This window comes from Carettochelys insculpta, chromosome 6 (genome assembly GCF_033958435.1).
Source record: "Carettochelys insculpta isolate YL-2023 chromosome 6, ASM3395843v1, whole genome shotgun sequence".
Lineage (NCBI taxonomy): Eukaryota > Metazoa > Chordata > Testudines > Carettochelyidae > Carettochelys > Carettochelys insculpta.
In genome coordinates, this window is record NC_134142.1 from 21,033,005 (window position 1) to 21,057,453 (window position 24,449).

Genomic DNA, 24,449 nt, shown 5'->3' on the forward strand with positions numbered 1-24,449 from the left:
CCGCTGCGGCAAAGGGCCCTTTCAAAGGGCCTTTCTCCTACAGCCCTTGTGGGGCGACAGCCCGGGCCCCAGAGCGCCGGGCAGCGCACCGCTTCGCTGACTGCAAGCAATAGTAACACAGCATATGGCAAGCTGTGGGGAGAGAGGGGCAGCCCCACGTTTACCCGGGACAGGGAGGTGGCAGGCCAGGCTTGCTGCTATGGGAGCAAGTCGGGGACGGGTCCCTTTGGCCCCTACAGCAGGCCAGGGGTGCGGCAACAGTAGAAAATGGGGGGCGGGGAGGAGAGCAGGCCCTGCAGCGAGGCGCGAGGGAGTACAGGCCGAGGCAGCAGAGGTACAGGTGCGCCGCTCACGGTAGGACGGGGAAGGGAGCAGTACCCTTCACCAGGAAAGGCCGGGATGGGAGGGGGGATGGAGAACCTAGGTGCGCGGGGCGGGGCCCCGCGAGGAGCAGTAAAATAACAACTCGAGCACGGTGAGAGGGCGCGCGCGCGCGACCGGAGTTACGAGGGCTAAGAGCCCAGCGCGCGTGCGCGGGCAGCCATCCTCCTCCCACCCCATGCAGATCGCGGCGGCGTCCTGCTCCGGCCAATGGGGAAGCGGTGCTGTCGTTAACCCCTGGCCGGGCGGAGTGGGGAATGCGGAGCAGGAAGCGCTGAGGTGAGGGGCTGTAGAGTCCGGTTGCTGTCGCAGCCCCCTTCCTTTCTTGCTGTGGGGGCAGCCGCTGCGGCGAGTGAGGCCTGCGGGGAGACGAAAGGCGCCTGTTGTTGCCTCCGCCACGGTCTGCGCCTTCCTCGGCCGCTGAGGAAAGCGGCCCGCGCGGCAGCTGAGGAGGCCGGGAGCGGCGGCGGCGGCGGCTCAGAACCGCTGCGGAGATGATGCCGGTGAGTGCGACACCTGCTTCGTCCAGGGCACCGTGATCCCCCGCTGAGTGGGGCTGCGCTCCTCTCTTGTAGCCGGGCACGTGCGGGTTCCCTGGCCATGCATGGTTAGTGGAGGGACGCGGCATTACAGTCCCTCTCTTCGCTCCCTGGGGGGGGAGGGTTCCCGCCATTATACCCCCAATGGGGGCTGAAATGTCCTATGCCCCCGGCCGGGCGTGGGGTTCCCTGTCATTCTGTCTCACACACACACGCACTCACCCCAGATCGCTGCCTGGCTGGGGGGAGGCTTCCCTTGGAGAGGTGGAAAGAAGCATCGTCTGTCTCAGCCGCTCACCTTGCGGGCTCAAGGGGCTGCCTCGCCGCTTCGGGGGCCGCGCGTGTGACAGCCGGCCGTGGGCGTCACGGACCCGGCCTGCACGCTCGTACTCTCCAGGGTCTTCCTGCCCTGGAGACCACCGGCGCTTCTAGGGTGGCTTGATTCGAACTTTGTGGGCCCTCCGCGGTTACAGCGAGGGCTAGGTTTCTCTCCCTGAAATCTCGTTTGTTATTCCTTCAACACACTTTCGTCAGCTATGCGTGAAGAAGGGTTAATCACAGACGTCCCGCGTACGACGTATAGGTTTTTTGTTTTCCCCTTCTCCAGCGGCTTCATGGGCCTTTCTGGTGGGAAGAATAATGTGTCTGAAACAGCTTATCTCTAGCCTTTCCATCTGTGTCCCCATATCTCTCCTGTTTCTCCGTCCTCTGCTCCTCTCTGCCCTAGTGCAGTGACAGTTGTTTTGGTTTTTAGTTTAAAAGTTAACTGGATAAACTAATTTACCTCTCTCACAACAAGAGAGTGGGGGTGACATGGGTTTGGTGCAGTGGCTAGGAGAGAGTTTAGTGCTGGTACTGGGGTTGTGGATAAATCTTGAGAATGTAACAGCTGTGTGGTTTTGGTTTGGTTTGTTTGTTTGTTTGTTTTTTTTTCCCCAAACACTAGTATGGTTTTTTGTTTTTGTTTTTTTTTCCAAACTAAAATACACCATATGAACTCTTGTTTATCTAACTTAAACATTTCATTGTATACATCTTGTACTAGTCCCAAGGAAAATTCTGAGCTAATTTACTCTTAGTTCCTGAATTTCCACTCAAGCTTAGACAAGGAAAACAAGTCAGTTTTTATTCGATGTCACTGCCATAGTCTCAGGGACAAGCATCCCTCTGGAGTGTCAGGAGTATTAGGTAAAACTGAATGTTTTTATCTAGTTCTCTTCTGGTTTTTCAGCTTCCACATATGAAAGGATTTTAAGATGTAAAAAAACGCTGTAAACCAGTTTTTCCAAAAACAGGGACAGAGTAGTTGACTTATGGTTCTTAGCCCATAAACATATGGGTATTTTTCAGTTTTAGACAATGAAGAGAAAAGACTGGTAAACTTTTCAGCTTTTATGCAGCACTGCATAAAGGGTAACACGTTTAAGTACAGTATAGGTCATAAAAGTTCCTGATTAAACATATTTGCTTGTTAGCAGTTTTTGGATTGGGAGAAAAATGTCACAACTTCTATAGTAGCAACGAAGGGTCCTGTGGCACCTTATAGACTAACAAAAGTTTTGAGCGTGAGCTTTTGTGAGCACAGACTCACTTAATCTGATGAAGTGAGTCTGTGCTTACGAAAACTCACGCTCAAAACTTTTCTTAGTCTATAAGGTGCCACAGGACCCTTCGTTACTGTTACAGATCCAGACTAACGCAGCTACCCCTCTGATACTTAACGTCTGTAGTGTAGCATTTGGAATCTACTACCCTTTCTAGGCCATTTGATTAGGCTCTATTTTGTATGTGCTTCAGGATGGATTTAAATATTACAGTTGCTTGAGGTAGACTTAAGGTAACTCTGTTTATGAAATTTTACTTCAAAATATTTTAGTATTGACGTCTGTTTGGGGGGGTTTTATTGCACCAGCTATATCTGTTCTGAAAACTAGAAGTTGCTGAATCCAGCAGTAATGACATGAATAACACTGAATTGAATCTATCATGGTGTAGGCACTCTCTGGATATTTTGCAAGTGCATCTCAATCCTAACTTAGCTCATCCTGTATATTCTACCTCTAGAGAAATGTCACAAATACTAGATTCTGTCTGTTGTGAGCAGATGACTGGGAGGTGGAAGGGACTGGAATGGAACCCAACGTACTTTGGGTCACATGTGAAATTTGTTTTAAGCCCAGATTTCAAGGTGTGAATGGTTAGTACCTTATTTTTATTGAATTAGGTACCTCCTAGACATCAGTTTAAGGGTAACTTTTTTTTTTTTTTTTTCCTTGCAGAAATAGCTTTTGAATAATTTGGCTAACCATAAAACATCCTTGCAAAGATACTTATCAGAATTATAAAGCAGGTTAATAGCTGTTTGTTTTGTTTAAATTCTTATTTAGTTTTAAAAAATACTAGATTGGAATATTTTTTTGACTCCAAATCAGCTATCGAGGAGTTGAATAGTAAACTAGACAGATAATTGGTTGAAACTGTACTTAATCTATATTTTTGTAAATGTCTCTTAACTTAGTGGTAAAAAAGAATTGTGCTTTCTCCATGTGTTTCTGTCCTCCCCCTGCCCCCCTCGCCCCGGGAAGAAATAGGATAATACCTCCTTCAGAGAGAAGCTTAACCAACAAAGCTTTTCTTGCTATTTACACTCCTGTCTGTCCCTCCATTTCTGTAATACTCTGCTACTTTTCAGTGGAATAAGAAAAGAATATTAGTGCTACTTGCAGTCCTGTGTGGTTGGATTTCCCTGTAATAATGGTACAGAGTAGATTTTTTTAAATCTAGTAGTTGTTTCCATTCATAATTTTTTTTTTTAAAGAGGTGCATTCCCAGTGGTTCATGTAATTTACAACATGACTTTCAAATAAATAAAGCCTTATGCTGAATTTGGCTCACCTTTATGCTGCCTCAGAGGGTGTGCTATATAGCTTAGTATTTCCAGGTTCTTATTAATTGGCCATTTTAATATGTTAGAAAACAGTGACTGCTGTACTGCTTATGTACTACATAATTTTTTGCTTGTGGTGATGTCAGGCTACACTCGTATGGCTCTATTGGGGACTGAATGTGAGTGGACATGAGCCCACATCGCAAGAAAAAAAGATAAGCAGTATAGCAGTCACTGTTTTCTAAACTGTTAAAATGGTCAGTTAGGAACCTGGAAATATATTAAATATGGGATCCCAAATAAATTTGGGAGACAACTAAAAGGAGAGAGGGCCAAAACAAGGGGGAGCTGGTAGGGGACACTGAACAGAGAGGCCCAGACCATACCCGTTGCTCCACGAAGGCATCAAGGGAACCAGGGCACACCATCTAGAGGAACTTTGCCTGGATGGGTGAACCAAGCAACAAAAGTAGGCCTCTCAGTTACATCAGTCGCCCCCAGCCAGCCACCTTTCCCTGGTCCTGTAACTGGCCACTGTGGCCATAGCCAGGATGAGGCTGAGGAGGAGGTCTTGGGACTTTGTGGGGCCATAGATGGGATGTAAAAGGATCAGGAGGTATGTGTGGGGCGGTGGGGGAGTACAGTCAGAATCTCAACAGGACGTCCCTGGAAGAAGGGTTATTACCTGGTGCATTTAAAGACGTGCACCAGGGCCTGCCTCACACAACAAAAGGAGTGAGTGCCCGGGACAGGGGTGACCTGCGCCAAGTACATGCCTGTGCTCTCTGTGCCTATGCTCGGGTGGTAATGGTGGTGGTGGAGGGGGGGTTAAGCACAAAACGTCATATAAAATTTTAAGTTGTTAAACCACCTCCTTTACAGCTGATACTGTAAGCTGTTTTGCCATATTTATAAAAGTTGACTTCATACCATTTAGCTTGCCCTTGATCCAGCATATTTATTTAAATGTTTTAAGAGAGAAGTTCAGGCTTTGACACTTGTTAATCTCAGAAGAAAATTCAGATTTAATTTTGAATAATATTTTAATGCATACTGCTAATGGGAAACAGAGTGCCATGCAGTCTATTAGTTTTGCTGTGCTAGGAAATAAAAAGTGAAACTTTTGTGTCCCCAGCTAAAAGTATGGATGACAGTGTTCCCTGTAAGATGAATGCTTGTGTAACGTAGCCACCCAGGAGAGGTTGAAATGCTGTCTAGAGCACCTACAGCCATCAGCATACTGATAGTGGTGGTGCACATCTGCAAATGCCTGGGTGATGTAATCAAATGTATTTTGCCCCTACATGGAAAAATTGGAGGGAATATTGGTGACAAGCACAAAAATCTGTGATTCTGCACTGACTTTAGTCCACATGCCAAAGTACCTTTAAAAATAGGTAACATTGCAGTTTTTATTAAACCATTTATCACTGAACCACTTCCTCTTGGGGCGGGGGGGGGGGGGAAATCTTTGTTTTTTGTTTTGTGTTTTTTTTAAAATCTCCTTCGGTTCTTTGAAGTTAGCCAAAATGTACATCATCTGAGTTCATGTGGCTTTTCACAGGTTAAAACAGCCACCATGAATGCTTGCTTCCAAAAGTGATGTCAGGTCAATACAGTTGCATAGATAACTTTGAGAAGGCTGCCTTTCTTTTGCTTCGGCACTTCTGCTGTTACTCTAGTTGTATAATTCTTGGCCTAACATTACAACATACAGGAACTGAAGTTTGTCCACCTTCTGGGGCAAAAGCTATTTTGACTGTCTGGTATTGTAGAACTGTAGGCTTGTGAGGTTGGAGGAGGGAGTTATTTTCTATCTCTAGAACATAATTAATCATATGGATCTTTAATATGTATTCTGCAGTTAAAGCACTTCTTGAATAGTAGCTTCAAAAGATGTGAGTGGAAAAGGTGAAAGAAGAGGAAGTGCACTTACCTTCCTTTACAAGAGGAACTGCTACAGTAAAATTTGGCTCCAGACATAAACTAGTTCTCCAACTTCCCATTTGGTTTGAAGGTGGTTGAAGGTGAGAACTGACCAATGCCCTATGCAGAGTTGAATAGTAACAGTTAGATAGCCGTGTTAGTCTGTGTATACTATCAAAACAAAAAATCAGTCCAGTAGCACTTTAAAGACTAAGAAAATAATTTATTAGGTGGTGAGCTTTTGTGGCATAGACCCCCTTTTGTGAGATAGACCAGGTCTGAAGAAGTGGGTCTATTCCACGAAAGCTCACCACCTAATAAATTATTTTCTTAGTCTTTAAAGTGCTACTGGACTGCATTTCTGTTTTCAGTCCTGTGGCTTCACACACACTTGTGGGCTGCATTCCATCAGTAGTGATAAAGACAAGCTGTGAGGTACAGGGTTCATTGAGATGAATGCTAGATTTCTGCAAGCAATTGGCTTGGTTCTGTTGAAGTTTCTTCTCTTTGGCTTAATTGTTGGCCTGCTGACAGCCAATATCTGGATTTTTGTGGTCTGGAAAGCTTCAGATGTATTTGTGAAGAAAATCCTATAGTGGTTAGGATGAAACTTTTCTTTAATTTTGAATCAAAATTAAAGATGCCTTTTACTTTTTTTGTGGGGTTACAGAGAGGAGTGAAATAGTCCGTCCCCACCTGTTCCCCAGTACATAATACCAAGGCTCACTAAACTTAGGTCACTTCCTCACCAGGGCTGTGCTGAGGTATAAGCAAGTGTGTTTGCTTTCCTTTCCTTTGGCAACCCAGTGAGCCATAGTAGATGGGAGCAGGAATGCCGGTTGCTTTGTAGGTCCAGGGGGTCAGTTTCCCCATGTGGTTGCAGAACAGGGTGCAGGAGGTGCAAGGTGTGAAGGGGTACAGTGCTAGAGTTAGGGGTTTCTGAACATTGCTGGAGCTGAGCATCAAGCTCTGAATAATCATGGGGTTGGGGCACCAGCCGCCCATATAACTTGCCATCTGTCTCTGACTTGGGTGTTTTTTAGGCATATGAAGTTAACTGACTACTAATGCAGTGCTTCAACATGTGGATTGACGACTTGCATCTTGGTTGGTTCATGATCCATTCATAACAGAGCGCTAGGATCCCTTTGACTATGGTTCACATACTTAGTGTCTTTGTTGAAAATCTTGTTAGCTTTTATCTGAGTAATAAGGAAAAACATGCTGCTTTTATTTTTAACTCCTACATGTCAAGTTGAATGTCTCTAATCTGGCACTTCCATCTAGCAATAACCATAATGTGGTGGTTTTCAGCCAGCAGTCCTGCCTCCATGTTCTGTAACTTTACCCTTAAATGCTGCTAGACAATATTGACCTCCTGTGGTCCAGCAAATTCCCTCATATTATCACCAGTCAGGCCCTAAGAGTGCCAGACTAGAAGTTAAACTAGTACTAATTAGTGTCAAGTGGTGATTATTTATCCTGATTGACTGACTAAAACTGAGAAGTTATGCTTTTAAATATTGTAGTTAAAAATAAAAAGCCACTGGAACTAATAATGGGAATAAGTGAAGCCTGACCTTAATTTGTGCCTTTTAATGGAGATGCAGTAGACCCTGACTTACTCAGAGGTTGCATTCTTGCGCAGTCCCACCTAAATGAAACTTCATGTATCTTGGAGGGGGGAAAATGACTGACTGAAGCAGCAGTGCTGGTCAGTTTCCTGGCTCTTGAAGGGGCAACAGCCTGACTCTTGGCTGCTGCCCCCACAGGAGTCAGGAAACTGATCAGTGCAGCAGTGCTGGTCAGTTTCCCCACTCCTTAGAGTGGCAGGCACCCTGGAGCCAGGCACCAGCTCCTCACCGCTCAGTTGCATTAACCTGAGATACATGCAACTCAAGTTGCACATGCACCTCGGAGCTCTACTGTAATTTAAACCTGCTCAATATTACCATCTCATGCTTTATTTCAGACTGTTTTTTTTTTTTTTTTTTTTTAAGTATATTCTACAGACTGGATTGTGATGTAGGAGTGGTTTTTTTTGTTTGTTTTTTTTTTTAAATATACTAGCTACAGGGCATACTAATCTAATCAGTGCATCTTTTAATATTGTCTAAATCTCTGCATGTGGTTTGGAATACTACAGCACGTTCTTGCATGGAAAAAGGTGTAATGCTGTGTGTGTGTGAGATTTGGTTGAAGTTTTATGGACTTTTTAATCCTATATCCCTTGGGGTGAAAGATCTCGTTGAAAAACAACTCTATGGCTGGAGCTTTAAAATAATTAAATGGACACTGAAGAGCATAGAGTAGTGGCCAAAACAAACGCCACCTGATCTGACATGACTATGTTTCATTTGTTAACTGTATTCTAAATTTTCAATACTGCGGTTTGCATGCTTTATTCTGTAGCTTGCACTTTCTTCTGCTCCCTTGGGGAGAGGAATTGGGCCAGATCCTTGACTCCTCTTTCTACAACAGGGGATCTGAAGGCTTCCCTGTGAGGGCAGGTGGATGTTCCGCTAGCCTTTCCTAGCATAGGTCAAGTGTGAATTGATGGTTTTCCCAACCAGTGATGCAATTTTCACACTGGTTACGGCTGTACCTTTAAATGGCCTAATGTAGGCTGGAAGCTTGCCTGGCCCTTGACTGTTAGTTATGGTTTTTGTAAACAAAATTAAAATAAGTGTTGTGTGGTTTTTTTTGTTTTTTTTTTTTTGTTTTTTTTTTTTTTTAAAAAAAAAAAAAAAAAGCCTACAGATTTGTTACGGATCTTCCTTCCCCCCCCGCCCCCTTTAAAATATTAAGAATGTAAAATCTGGTCTTCAGGGTTCTTTTGGTTTTGTGTGGGTTTTTTTTGTTTGTTTTTTCTTCCCCCCGCAACCTCCAACAAGCCACAGAAGTATAAGGGAGTTTGCTGAGGATGTAATGCCTTAGTCCTGGTCTTATGTTATGTTTAGCCTAACCTGATGCTTGAGGAAGTGAAAAATCCATATTCCTTCAGTGCTGTAGCTATACTGACCCTATTTCTGGTGTAGGTGCAGCTAGATAGCCTGAAGCATTTGACCATCTTGGTTGACACTAGGAGATTAGGTGACTTAAGCTGAATTTCTCAGGAATCAGCCCACACTACAGGGTCCATTTCATTGACTTTATGGGTTCCTAAGATCAACTTTTGTGCTTCTGGTTTTCAGAAGGAGTGACAACAAATTTCACCTTCCATACTTGCACTTAGGGTAGTGCAGGTAGAGTATTGTGGAAACTGGACATTCTAGGCCTCTTGGAAGTGTTTCACAGTGCCCAAATGTGACCACCCTGGCCATCACTTTCAGTTCTGCTACTCTCCAGATATGCAGGAAATGGCCTGAGACTCTTTTAATTTCATTCCTGAAATGGGGTGAACGGAGCAGGCAGTACACCTCTGCAACACATCTGGCCATTAATTCCCAGGATTGCACACAAGCTCCAGCATGCAGGGAATCCAGGAACTTTTATTGCTGTGTGTTAGGATGAATATGTTCTGGGAACACTGTGGTCCAACAAAAGAAAAGCAGACACATATGCCAAGATCTCGCAGGACATGGAGGAAAAAGGATGCACCAGGGATACCCAGCAGTGCTGCATGAAAATAAAGGTGCTCGGGGGTACCATAAAAATAAGGGAGCAAATGGATGCTCAGGGTGATGGCTGCAAACGTGCCACTTCTTCTGTGTGCAGCTGCATGAGATTCTAGGGAGTGACCCAACCACTGTCCCTGAAGAATCAGTGGATATATCTGAAGAGATTGCCTTACTGTTGCCAGAGTCCTCCAAAGGAAACACCCATGTCTGTAGGTGACTGGGAGGGCACCTCTGGTGACTTCATTTTTTAATCATGTTACAAGTAGGCTAAGGCAACTGGGTGTGATCTGTGCCGGGTGCTGTACCCGTACAGTTTGGGGCAGGGGGGGTGTCCCACAGAACAACTTGTTAATGTGTCTGGGGACAGTGCTCCTTGCACATCTCTATAAAGCTCTCAGACATGTACTCCTTTAATCCTTCTCATGGTGGCTTTCTTTTGCGGGGGGTGGGGGGGTGCCTACCATATTCCAACTGGCTTGAGGACCCCTTTCCATGCCAAGCCACTAATAGGTAATGTGGCATCATGGCACCACAGAGCAGTGCAGCATATTTGCCAGCCTTCTGCTCATATTCAGCCAGCATCTGTTCCTTTACAGAGTTTATGCTAAGCAGGTTGGTGTGGTGTGTGTTTTTTTTTTTTTTTTTTGCAACCTAGGGGAAGGAGCTTTAAGCTACTATATGATAGCAAAAACTGCTCCACCATGCCTGGACCATCTCCCTCTCCTTGGGCTCCTGGGGAGGGGGGGAAGCTTTCATTGTTCCAGCAGAACAGGAAGTAGAAGCTTTCTCTCTCCTTCTGCCCCTTTCCCTGTACTTCTAGGGGAATTCTCAATGCCCCAGCAAAGCAGGTATGAGAAACTAGTGGTAACAGCCATAGTCCCTGTCCTAGCATGCACAGTTCAAAAACTGCCTTTTGCAATCACAGGCTTGAAAGCATGTGCCAAAGTTTGTGCCTTATTTTGGCTGGAAGCAAACTGTTACACAGGTCCCTTAAAATCTCTGTAGTGTCTGCTGCAAGAGGATGCTTAAAAACCAAACTATTGTTCTTGAATGGAATATGTCCCTATTGTGTTCTCAAGGAATTTCATGAAAGAACTTCTGTCGTGTTATGTTTACTGAAGATGTGTATCCCCTTTAATGTTTGACCTTCACTCATGTTTTGTTGTAGTGAGCTCAAGAGCAAGCTCTTTAACCACTGCTCGAGCTTTCCCTGCCCCAGCTGTTAGCTGGCACAGATCTGCAGAAGAAAATGAACACTGGAAGACAGTACTCTTCCCCGCCTCCCCCCCATGGGGGAAGATAGTGCTGGAACACTAGTCTGATTTCCTTCCCCCAATTCCTAGGCTTAAATCCCTCTCAGCCCCAAGCCACACCCAGGCTTAAACTCCTTGCAGCCACAAACCCAGGGTTAATTTACCTTATCCAGGATCTGTGTGCTACCTGGCCCCACTGCTGCTGCTTTGTCAGGCTCCCATCTTGTCTTCTGCACAGCTCCTCCCAGCCTTCATACCCCCACATACAGTATGGCAGGAGCAGGTCCTAGCTCCCTGCCCCACTGAAATAATAGGACTTCAGTTGGTGTAATGGTTGCATCCCTCCTGCCAGCCATTGCACCAATTAAATCGAGTCCTAATCGCCCTGCCTGCCATGCTGAAAGCCGGAGAAGTGAGCAGCAGCCGTGGGGGGAGCCGCAAATGGTTTCTTAAAGGGCCACATGCATCTCAGAGCCACGCAGCCAGCTTCCAAAATGGCAGTGTTTCCAGCTACACTGGCCACATTCACAGCAGGGGGGTGCGGAAGGTATGGGAATGCTGTTCTGAGGTGTTCCACCAGAAAAGAAGCCCTGTCAGAAGATATGTCTGTAGAGCACAAGGAAGCTGCCTGCACAGACAGGGCCCAGGCAGATGAATGGAGGAAAGCCATGCTGGAGGAGAGGTGGGCTTTTTTGGGAAAGAGAGTGGATTGTAAGGCAGAGTGAGCTCAGAGTATGAAGCAGAGACCTAGAAGGAGATGTTGCTGCTGAAGAGGCAGCAAACAGTGCTCCTGGGGTGCATGATACAGGAGTACTGCAGTCCATGATGAGCCATGTGCTCTCTTCACCATGTTCCTTAACTTGCCCCTCACTTTGGCACCCCAGAATGCAGGGAGGAAAGTCAGTGAAAGCCTTGCATTCCACTTCCAAGGATGCTTCGGCAAGCAGAAGGCTTATATTCCCACACCTCTGATGGCAGAATGTCTTTGCTTACCCATTCCTGAACCCCCACCCATAAACTCCTTTAGAGTCCTCTGAATAAAAATTGTTTCCAAAAACAGTTTTGGGGTGTGTTTTGTGGGCTTTTTGAGTGTGTGTGTCTGTGGGGGGAGGAATTACAGGATTTACAGGCCGGCACACATGAGGCAGGGGGACATTCTTAAAAGCAACAGGCACAACTGAAAGACAGCTTTATGACTTAGCAGACAGTGACATGACTACATGTCCCCGATCAGTAGTTCCACTCACTCTGCTCTCCTTACTCTTTGGTATCTGGCTGTTCATAACTACTGGCTACATGATCTGCCTCTGCGCTCCAGCCAGGCATGACATTTTTCCTCTTATTCTCACAAAAGTTATGGGACATATGCCAGGCTGTCAACAAAAGGAGCACGTTGTTTTGGTGTAGCTTAACAGCAACAAGAGGCTCCTGAACCTGGATTTTAAACAGCCACGTGCACTTGCACAGCCTTATTTGAAATGCTCCTGAGTGTGATTCAGGCTGCCCATGTATGGCTTTATGAGCCAAGGGAGTAGTGGGGTAAGCTGAGTCTTGTAGGCTCAGTATTGGCATCTCTACTGGTGATTTTTCTGGTCTGGGAAGACTCTCTCCCATTTTGGACCTTTCTGAACAGCCAAGAATTCCTAAAGACACGTGTTATATTTCCTAAACATCCCACTTTGCTGTCTGTGATCAGCCCTTGTGATTCACTGGCCCTGCAACACCATCAAGAAATACTCCTTGTGATTTACATACTCTGTGGCAAGGTCATGTGCTGCAAGACTGGCCTGTGTGTTCCATCTTTCGCCCTGCAACAGTTTTCATTTTGCTGTGCTAGGGTTCCCTTTCTCCCTGTCCTGCACATCGCAAACCATCTGCTGTGTCACTATCTTTTATAGCAGAAGGGTATTTGATTTCCTTGTCTGCCTGAATCAGTCTACTCCGAATTGATTGTCTATTGACTGGTGGCATTGTAAGCTTCCACAGAGCTATTACCACATGCTTCTGAACTGTTGGAACAGGTCTCATTTTGGTATTATAAACAGTGTGTGAGGGGTGGGGCGGGGGGAAGCAATTCACAAAGTTCCATGACAGTGGCCTTAAGCATGCAGCAGTTTTGATCATCCCATATCCACAGACCAGTGAGGTTTTGCCAGTCTGAGCTTGTTTCAGGGCACCAGAACTGGAGCTCCGTTGTGCTCAAAAGATCAAGAGTAGCCAGGGTCTTCCTGTTTCTCCTGGCTAATGTCTCACATTCGTGTATGCCCATGTCCTCAATCTTCATTGTTTTCATGGCTGCTTCAGCTCTACACCCATCACAGCAAAATGTGTGAGGTGCTCATAATAGTTGCCGCAACAGTTTGAAGCTGAGCAGGTTCCATCTGAGCCTTGCAGTGGTGTCTGCATGGGTTGGGGGGGGGCAGGAAGGGCATGAAAACACTTTTTTTGTTCTTTTGCTCCCCAAAGGGAGGGGGAGGGGGGAGGAAACAAGTGCACTATGGGATGCTGACAGTGCACACGCAGAACCACTTGTGACACACTTGTCCTATCAGACAGTGGTAAAGACAGATACAAAGTAACAGGCAGCAAGATCGGTAGAATAGGTACCCACTGTACAAAGTCATCGCTGGTTACCCTGATGGGTGACACGCTGACTTTATATTCCAGTGTGGACATGCACGCAATTTTGTTAAGTCCAGGGTGCAAGAAAATCAACTTTATTCTCACTGAATTTTGTAGCATAGATATTCCTGCAGATGACCTATTCATCAGCACTTAGGAAGTAGTGTTCTGATGGCAACAGGAAAATCCTTTCCTTCACTGTAGGCTGCCTCTTGCAATTCAGGATTATACTGGTGCAGCACAATGTCATTTCTAGCCTACTATAGTCACGATCATGGAGATTGTGGCCTTAATGAGCAATGGCAATAAATCCTGTTTCCAAAACATTAGTTATTTAAATAAGTCCCATCAAAAACTAATCAATTAAATTTTGACTTGTGATATCATGATTCCATTTGATCTCCGGTCATTAAGGGCTCTATCTATGTGGGGGAAAAAAGCATGGTATAAAGATTTCCAATTTCCTAGTTACCTAACCAAGATGTAGCCTCTAATCAACACAAGCTATTGCATTAAAGTGTAATTTTTAAAACATGGTTTGTCATGGAATATATTGTGTTAAAGCCTCTTAATAGACATAATTTTTCATGTGTGTTTTTTTTTTTTTTTTTTTTTTTAAGTTAGATGAATCTCTCTAAAGAACAATTTTACTTGGAGTTATTTAAAAAAAAAAAATTGTTTAATACACCATAAAGTAATAAAAGGACACAGCCGATTTCTTTCTTTGGAAATTATATTGAAGTACAAGCATGATGAGTGATTGCTTTAAGATCTTCCTTGTTCTTATTTTTAGCCTAAATTTTCTTCTTTCCTGTCATCAAAATATAGCGTATGTTACAGTTAATCAGTAGTGTAATTGGCTGCAGAAAGTCTGCTTAAACATACATGCTTTCATTTTAAAACTATCAAGCCTCTAGTTCATGTGGCTGGAAAGAAAACCACCCCTTAACCAAGTATCTTAGTTTTATTTCTTCCGCACTAAGTTCTGCACACTCTAAAAATTCTGCAAGTTTATCACAATATAATCATTTCAGTTTTAATTTTGGAAGACAACAAAAAGAATTCACACAGAAGTAGAGACTTAGAGAAACCTCCTACAACACCAAGTTGCAGTTGGAGGGGACTTGATGTGGAGGAGCCAAGCTCAGACACCCACACCCATGAGAGCTTGGTTGGGGAGCTCCTGCCATCCTACTATTCTGCTGGGGGACGTGGTGTGGTGCCACTTACTTACCCATTGCTGGAGCTGACTTTTCCAGACCATCTCCTGCTTCCGTATGACTGAGGGTCAGAGAACACACAGCCTCCAGTGAGGCTGGATGTTCCACTCATCATAAGCTGGACTCTTGCAGAGACTAGTGGCTTTAGTGATTTGCCATGAATTCTGCCGGAGAAATCGACTATGGCAAACCCTTTTATGTAACATGAATGTATAAACTTTGACAAGTTTTTCCTGTAGCTGACCCATTTTTGTTGAGTGTACTCATGTGAGGGAGTTTGGGAGCAGGAGAGTGCTCAGGGCAGGGGAATGGGGTGTAGGAGGAGGCTGGGCTGCTGGATCTGGAGGGCACTCAGCAGGAACAGCATAATAATGCCCCTGGATTTGGCGCTCTGAGCCCCATCTAGAAGCTCCCCATACCTGCTGTTCTTGGCATATGCACAGCTAGGTAGCTCATTGTGCTGCTCCCATCCCTCCACAAGCACAGCCATTATTTTGAAATAACTAAGCTAGTGTCCACACCATGCAACCACTGTTTCAAAATTCCAAGGTAGTGGTTGGCTTATTTTGAAATTGGTAAACCTCATCCTATAAGGAATAGCACCTATGACTATTTCAAAATAGGCTTGGCTATGTCTACATTAGCCCCCCCTTTTGAAAGGGGGATGCTGATGAGACGCTTTGGGATATGCCAATGAGGCACTGCAATGAATATGCAGTGCCTCATTAGCATAATGGTGGCCACAGCACTTCAAAATGTCACTCTCAATCACGGTGGCTCATCTACATGGTGTACTTCTTGAAGTGTGTGGGGTCCTTTCGAAAAGGACACTGTGTAGACTAGCTGCGCACGATCGAAAGCAGCACTTCTGAAGTGCTTTGACTGCTATGCTAATAAGTGCTGAATATTCATTGAAGCACTTCATTAGCATAACCTAGTGTCATTAGCATCCCCGTTTAGGGGGTGGGGGTAGTGTAGGCATAGCCTTTTGTGTGTAGATGCTGTATTTTTGAAATACATTTTGGCTGCATCTACACTGCTCCTCCCTTTCAGAACAGGCATGTAAATGCAGTGGTTTAAAAACACTAATGAAGCACTGACATGAATATTCAGCACCTCATTTGCAAAACAGCAGCCATTCGCCACATTGAAAGTGCTGCTTTCAAAATGCAAACTGACCGTGTAGAGGGGGTTCCTTTGAAAGGAAGTTCTGCTTTCAAAAGCACCCTTCTACCTAATTATTTTCATTTTGAAAGCAGAACTTTTGACTTGGCAGGAGATTGTCATTATGCAAATGAGGCACTGAATATTCATATTGGCATTTTTGAACTGCTGTATTTACATGCTCCATCCAAAAGGGAGGGGAAGTGTAGATGCAGCCTTCAAGTCCTGGTCTATACTAGGGAATAAAATCAAATTTAAGGGTCTTAAGTTGATTTTTAATAAAGCAACAGTGTCTATCAGTGTTCAATAGGTTGTTTGTTTTTTAAGGGTTCTTGAGGTTGACTTTTGTACTCCTGATTTCACCAGCAGTAACACTGAAAATTGTCTTTTTTTCCTTTCAATGTTGACTTATGCAAGTGCAGACACCATCATTATTAAAATAGACTTTACTCGCCTCTGAAAATGTCCTACATTGCCCCTTCTGGTCATCACCTCACCTTTGCTACTAGCCATGAGTTTTCAGGGTTGCAAAAGAGACCCAGCAGGAGATCCACAATCTCATTTCTTTGTGTGTTGGAGGGTGGGGTGTTTATCTGTGCTAAGTAAACTGTGGACCAGCAAGACAAATGTGCACATTTATGGGAAGACTTTCCAGGGCATGCTGGAGAAGGGTTACCCTAAGCCACCCAGCAATTCTGTGTGAAAATCCTGCTCCCACCCCGCCCCATGCTTCCGGACAGCAGAATGCCCTTTCCAAGCCACCAGACAGCAAGTGTGCTAGCCCTGACTCTGCATGTCGCTTAGCTGTGCTTACCATTCTTCCAGAAAATGGCATGCCTTGGTCTACATGGGGTTTGAGTGGGGTTTCAGTAATTGAGAAGGCATTTTCCCTGCACAGGATTTATCAGGAGAGGCCCAGAAACTAGTTTTCTGAGCTACACATTTTATGGGGCAGCCCCTCCCACTTGCAAACCTACGAAACCCCACTCCCAGAGCAGGAAGAGAACATGTCAATGTATCTAATTTCTTTGTGCAGATAGTGGTGCATGATATCTTCACCAGCTGCAAGTGGAACTTGAGTATCGGGCTTCACCATGGGAAGGGACTCTTGGTCTGGAAATAGTCTCATTAGTTTACTTGAATTCATGACAGTACTTGAACTACTACTGTGGTCTGGGCAGATTGATGATTACCACTGTCGGAGCTGGCTATTGATGTGCCAAAGTGTCCTGAGGCAGGGGCAGGCCACAAGAAAAAAGATGTATGCTTTCAGTGGCATGGGGAGTGAGAGCAAAGCACTCTGGGATGATGAAATCACACACCCACAACCATATGTAGTGACATTTTTCCCACAAGACACTGGCACAGAAACCCAAAACGCAACGGGGCTGAAGGAACTGTGGGATAGGTGCCCACAAAGTACTGCTGCTGCAGTCAAACTTAGGCAATTTAGTGGGGGGACACTGTCAACTTTGAGCAGGTGCAGACACTCAATTGCAGCTTTATAAAAAGTAGTGTTACAAAGTCGACTTTAATAAATTGTGTGGACATACCCTTAGAGAGCTCTAAAAGAGGGGCTGATCTTCAGCTGATAATTAGGCTTCAATAAGGAGATGGCAAAGACTGGCTGAGTTTGGACAAAACAGGTTTAGAATAAAGAAAGCAGTCCTGTAGCACCTTTTAAAGAATAACAGTATTATTTATAATATTTGTTAATCTTTAAGGTGTTACAGGACTGCTTTCTTTGTTTTATGAAGATACAGACTACCACAACTACCTCACTGAGGTTTAGAATAAAGAGCTCTAGAAATCCTCCTATGATCTAGTGGGACAGATGTGTGTGGTTTGCTGAGGGTAACCTAGACAACTAGGTGGCACCTCTGGATTGCAGACAAGGGAGGAGGTGGAGCCTGAGGGGTTTGAATTGGAACTGGGAGTTGGAAAGCTGTTTAGTCTGGGCTGGGCGAGAGAGAGAGAGAGAGAGAGAGAGAGAGAGACAAAGGAGGTGGCAAGGCCCTGTCTCTGGGGGGCTGTTCGGGGCCTCATCTCCCCAACATGGATTGGACTGTCTGTCTCTGATTGCTGTACTGACTCTTCTGTAAGATTCTGTACCCTGTTGGCTAATAAACCCGCTGTTCTGCTGCTGAGGGAGTCACTCCTGACTGCGGATGGGGTGCAGAGCCTCATGGACCCCTGAACCCCATCACACCTCCATATAGGGATTGTATTTGAATGTCTGTGAATGAGATTAGGTCTAGAAGGAGAAGAGAACAGAGGCTTGTGGAAAACCTAGAGAGGGGATACTCCCCAAGAGCAAATGAAGTAGGAGGAGACAGTTATGGAAGCTGCCAGTGGTGGATGTGATTTCAAGAAGAGCAGTGTGGCTGACAGATCAAGGAGGGTGAGGATGAACCAACTCTTAGATTTGACCAGGAACCGGTCATTAGAGATGTGGCAAGAGTGGTTTCAGTTGAGTGGAATAAGTGCAAGTAAGATTCAGTAAGGTCTGTGATGGAGTTGTAGGCAAGCCAGTCCAGGCAGTATTTGTAAGAAAAGGGGTGAATTTAGAGGTGAAAGGAAGATGAAATGGTAGTTGAGTGGTGTGTTGTTTTTTGTTTTGTTTTGTTGTGTTTTTTAGGTGGAAGTGTCTAATTATCATGAATGAGTCAAGTTTTGGGATGTGGGTGGGGGGGAGACTATTAAGGAGAAGAACAAAGGTGCAGATGATTGAGAGCACAATGCTGATTAGGGTCTGGAATGGAGTCATTGGGGCAAGTTGAGAGCTTAGTAGAAGAAGGCAGACGAGAGATTTTTGCATTTGTAGCCAGAGGGTGAAGGAAGGAGGAAGGCCACATTTGTCCATTAATGAGTGGAATCTTGATGACTTAGTTCAAGAAAACAGTAGAAGTGGGAAGAAGGAAAGGTTTTGAGGAGTGAGTCAAAGGTGGCTGGGATTGTAGGCATGGGATTAAGTTAAACTGGGTAAGTGATTATTTAGCTAAAAAGGTGGTAGAGCTAAGAGGAAAGTATGAATTTGTAAGAGAGGAACTTAGCCTGGCCATGGGACTTCTGAGACATTCCATAGTGGTGGGAGAGAATGAGCCCAGAAGCAAGAGATGGACTGGCCAGATCTTATGATGGAAGAGTTGAGGGGGAAAAAGGCAAGGATGTAAGTGAGGAAAGGGGAGACACAATAACCATTTTGATGGAAGGAAGTTATTTACATAAAAGTAAGTCTGCAATACAGTGCTCATAATCTGAAACCTTAATCCTGCCAAATTTACTTAAATTTCAGCACATTGTGCATATTTTATTCCTGTGAGCATATGTATAAGTGTACAAGATGAGATGGAGGAAATCACTAGGCTGAGTCAGGGTGTTGGATGGCTTGGTAATGGCCAAGAAAACAATGGACATCATACCCAAGGGACTGACAGTGAAAACCCCATTACATTCAATGTACTACACTGACTACAGTGAGAATCTATGCCACACAGTCTCTAAGAAACTGAGGAACCACTTGATTAAAAATCCTTTACAATAAACTGACAAAGATTAAGAATGAACTTTCTGAACTTGAAACTCTCATCAATGATCAGGCATCCACACGAGATCCCACGGAAAGAGTTTACTATAGTAGACAAGAAATCTATAAAACACACTTCCACTCCCTACAAGAAAAGGACGACAAACTATCTAAATTACTTGATACTGCAGGATACTACTACAACAACCACTGCTCAGCCAACAATATTATTAACTTTCTGGCTACAAACTCAGCCCAGCAGAAGAGTCTTTCTTTCTGCCCCACTTCTTCCACAAACTTAATATAATTCTCTGGTGACCTCCAACGCCATCTCCGTCTAAAGGAATTCTTTCAATATACCTATGAACATCGGTCTGACTCAGTCGCCCCCTCCCCCAAGCCCCCACTAACAAAACTAAAAAGTCTATGTGAACTCCCCCGATGACCGTAGTGAAAGTCTGGATTTCTACATTCAGTGCTTCCACAACCATGCACAGACTGCCATTATGCACAAATAACACCAAATGAGAGACAATCTCTACTATGCTAAAAGCTATGCTGTCTAGAATTTCAAAAATAACCCAGATGTCATAATGAAGCCAACTGACAAATAGGGTGCTGTTGTCTGTCAGACTATGAACAGGAGGCAGCCAGATGACTCTCCAACACGATATTTTACAGACCTCTCTCTGTTGATTGCACTTTGGAATTCCAAAAGAAACTACACCATTTACTTAAGGAGCTAGCTGCTTCTGCTTGGGACCTTATTCACTCAGACACACCATCTGAGCCCTGCCCTGGATTATTCTATTTACTTGCCAAAATCCACAAACCTGGAAACCCTGGACATCCTATCATTTCGGGCATTGGCACTGGCCTGTCCAGCTGTGTAGACTCCCTCCTCAGACCCTGTACCACCAACACTCCCAGCTACCACCAACACTCCCAGCTATACCCGAGATACCACTGACTTCCTGAGGAAATTGCAAAACACTGGAAAACTTCCTTACATGACCATTCTTACCACCATAGATGTAGAGGCTCTCTACGCTAATATTCGCATGAAGATGGACTACAAGCGATCAGGAATACCATCCCTGACATTACCACAGCTAATCCAGTGTCTGACCTCTGTAACTTTGTTCTCACCCAGAGTTACTTCTGATTTGGGGACAATTTATACCTCCAGATTAGTGGCACTGCTGTGGGCACCCATATGGCCCCACAAAATGCTAATATATTTATGGCTGACTTGGAATGATTCTTCAGTTCTCATCCCCTATTACTCCTCCTTTACTTACAATACATTGGTGACATCTTTATCATTTGGACCCATGGTAAAGAGATGCTAGAAGAATTTCACAGAGACTTCAACTTTCTGGACCCCGCTATCAACTTATGCCTTGACCACTCCACATAAGAGAGATTTCTTGGACACAACAGTACAAATCACTGATGGCCTGATCAATATCACTCTCTACCAGAAACCCACTGACTGCTACGCTTACCTGCATGCTTCTATCCTGCACGCATGACACAATCCATCATTTACAGTCAAGCCCTGAGATATGATTGCACCTGCTCTGATCCTACTGACAGAGATCAACAACTACAAGATCTGTACCAAACATTCATGAATCTGAATTACCCACCAGGAGAAGGGTTTAAAAAAACAGTGGCAGCTGAATACCCAGAAATCAACAACTCCAAGATTGGCTTTTTTGGGGCCTATAACAGAATACCACTGGTCATTACCTACAGCCCCCTAATCAAACCACTGCAATGCATCATTAAAGACCTACAACCTATCATGAATGCCACACTCCAGAAGGCCCTAGCTGACAGGCCTGTTCTTTCCTATAGACAACCTCCCAACCTTTGAGGATTCTCACTAGCAAACACAGGCTATACCAGAAAAAAAACCAGTCCTGGAACTTTTCCTTGCAACAAGCCCCATTGCCAACTTTGTCCACATATCTATTCTGGAGATACCATCACTGCACCTAACTACGTTAATTACAGAATTATGTGGACATTCTCCTGTTCCTCAATTAACATCATATATGCCATCATGTGCCAACAGTGCCCACATGCCATGTATATAGGACAGACTGCAAACACTCTTAGGACAGACTTAAATCTCCAGATATACAAACCTGTCAGCCAGGACTTGAATGGAGTGAACCATTCTGTTAAAGACTTGAAAGTTTGTGTTCTGCTGAAAAGGGACGTTAACAACCTCCTACAAAGGGAATGCTCAGAACTAACGTTCATATTCAGATTCAACACATGTGGTTTGAATGGGGACAGCAATTACCTGACCCATTATAAGGACTCTCTTACATACTTTGATGTTCTATCAAACTCCCCCATTCCTCTGTTCTTCTGATTTTGTCAACCTTGATAATTTTTGGACCTCTGTGCTTTATATATTGAGCCTGTTGTGGTAAGGCTATCATCTGAAGAAATGTGTACATCCCATGAAAACTCATCACCTAATAAATTATTTTGTTAGTCTTTTAAAGTGCTACAGGACTGCTTTTTTTTTGTTTTGATAGAATACAGTCTAACACGTCTATCTGTCTGTCATCATGAAAACAAGTTATCTAGATGACATTTAATGGGTATTTTTTCTTTTTAAATTGCCACTCTTTTGAAAGTTAGTTTTTAATCCTTACCTATTGCCAGTGTGTACTTGTGTATTTAGTTCCTGCCTCTTTAGTAAACATTGCCTGTTAGTTTGTATTCATTTCTCTTGATGATGCTTGACTCATTTTAACCAATGAAATTTTTGTAACTGTTTGTTCTCTTTTCCCCAACTATCCCCATTGGATTTGTTGGAACTCTGTGGACGTTATAAGGCAAAGGCATTTTAAAAAAGGCAGAACAAGATTAGACCACATACTTATATTGCTCACCAAGTGATTTACAAAATTTGGATTACAGAGAATGCGGAGAATGTCCTGTCCTTGCACATATGTCCATCTCACTGCTTTTGCTGGCTGAAGGGTGTCTTCCCCGCCCCCCCCCCCCCCCCCCCGCCCCCAGCAAACAAGACACACATTTCGGAGACTCTCATGGGCCTCTTGGACTTTGCAGCTGTCTGGCTTGTAGCTAATTTAGAGCTGAAATCCTAAAATCTGTTGCTATTGACTGTATGTACTCCTCCCTCCTGCTTCAAACAACTGCAGAATTTTGACCTGGTGAAGGGAGTTTGCCTGCCTTGATATCTCTCTAAAGTGTGTGGTTTGTTTTGTTTTGTTTTTTTTTGTTGTTGATTGACTTCAGTTTATTAGCCTGATGAGCTCTTTAATTATCCTCTTCATCTCATATTGCTGATAGGTAAGTGGGGTTCTTAAAATTTTTATATTTTAGATTTTGCAGGCAAATGATGACTGACTTGGGCCATGATCTCCTGATTCAAAGGCTGTGCAGCTGGGTTTCAGGATTTGAGGAAGGAGTAGAAGAGAGTGTCCTGTGTTTTGTTCTGTTCTTGATTATTGCACTATTAACTCAGTGGTGCCCAAACCTATTTCCTTCTTTGTTGATAGTCAATTACACCCTCTCCCCCAATGACATGTACTGCCACCTGACTCTGAAGGAAAAGTGGAGCTTTTTGGCTTCTAATCAAACACTCAGCTCTGAAGGAAATGTGAAACATGATGGATTGGCTCAGGAGAGGGAGGGGGCAAGTGAGCCTGAGCCCAGGCTGCCTCTATGTGAGGGATGGTGTGGGGGAGAAGCAGCAGGTGAGTACAGTCTCCAGCTGTTCCCTTTCCCTGAGTCTACATGAGCCCCTTCCTTTTGAAAGGGGCATGTTAATGAGTGGGTTCAAAAGATGCTAACGTGGTGCTGCAATGAATATGCAGTGCCTCATTAGCATAATGGCAGCTGCGGCGATTCAAAAGTTCAGCTTTTTGAATTGCACGCTGCCCATGGAGACGGGACCTTCCGAAAGGACCCCCCCCCCCAGTTTTCAAAAGCCCTTCTTCCTATCACCAGATAGGAAGAAGGGCTTTCAAAAACTGGGGGGTCCTTTCAGAAGGTCCTGTCTCCACAGGCGGCACACAATTCAAAAAGCTGCACTTTTGAATCGCCGCAGCTGCCATTATGCTAATGAGGTGCTACATATTCATTGCAGTGCCTTATTAACATCTTTTGAACCAACTCACTAACATGCCCCTTTCAAAAGGAAGGGTAGCCTTTATGTCTGCCTCCTAGGTGTGCACGACCCTTCTGTGTGAGCCCTAGCAACTCAAAAAAACCCTCAGAAACCCACTTCATTCTTCCTTGTTTAAAAACGCTGAGGAGTGGCTGACAATTAAACTTACCTGTGTAGTTTTGGGCTGCATGTTCAATCTCTAGCCAAGTGTACATCACAAAATTTCATGCGCATAACTGTGTTTGTCATGGGTATGGAAAAAGCCATGTCGCCTTGCCAACAGTTTATGCTGTCAAAATAGTAGATATGCAGAGTTCCTCTGTTACAACTGATATAGTGCAGACGTGCTGTTACTGTGCTGGCAGAAAAAACTTTTTTGTGGGGTATGCTGCATCTACATGAAGGCATGAGGAAGGAATGTTGTCATACCCATGCTGGGGGCGGGGGAAACACCTTCCACTGGTAATACCTTTTCAGAGATGGTTTCTTAAACATTTTAGTATGCTCCCTGTTTCCTCCTGTGTCTACACGTGCCCCTTCCTTTCAAAAGGGGCAAGTTAATGAGCGGGTTCAAAAGATGCTAATGAGGTGCTGCAATGAATATGCAGCACCTCATTAGCATAACGGGGGCCGCGGCTATTCGAAAGTGCGGCTTTTCGAATCGCGTACCGCCCGTGGAGACGGGACCTTCTGAAACGGACCCCCCCCCTTCAAAAGCTCTTCTTCCAATCACCAGGTAGGAAGAAGGGCTTTCGAAAACTGGGGGGGAGTCCCTTTCAGAAAGTCCCGTCTCCACGGGCGGTACGCGATTCGAAAAGCCGCACTTTCGAATCACTGCGGACGTCATTATGCTAATGAGGCGCTGCATATTCATTGCAGTGCCTCATTAGCATCTTTAGAACCCGCTCATTAACATGCCCCTTTCAAAAGGAAGGGGCACATGTAGACCCAGCCTCCAAGTATGTATAGGATAGGGATAGCAAAATACATCTCATCTCTGTTTCTCCTCTTCAGTTGTGAACATTTGAAAAAGTCAGTCTTCTATACTGGCAACTTAACATGCTATCTGTGGTAGACCTGGGTATTGAGAATTAGTCTTTGCGCTCCTTCAAATAAGTAAAATAAAAGATTTTTCCCATCATGCAACAA

At 44.5% G+C, this 24,449-nt stretch overlaps 1 protein-coding gene across 1 annotated transcript in view; it reads left to right on the forward strand.

Annotated features, from left to right (window-relative positions):
* The first annotated feature begins 630 nt into the window (after nucleotides 1–630).
* The window catches only part of PPP1R13B (protein phosphatase 1 regulatory subunit 13B), a 139,304-nt gene continuing 115,485 nt past the window's right edge, over nucleotides 631–24,449 (forward strand). Inside the window, exon 1 of the mRNA XM_074996410.1 lies at nucleotides 631–884. Coding sequence (XP_074852511.1) covers nucleotides 876–884 — 9 coding nt within the window. The 5' untranslated portion in view covers nucleotides 631–875. The remainder of the gene's footprint in view (nucleotides 885–24,449) is intronic.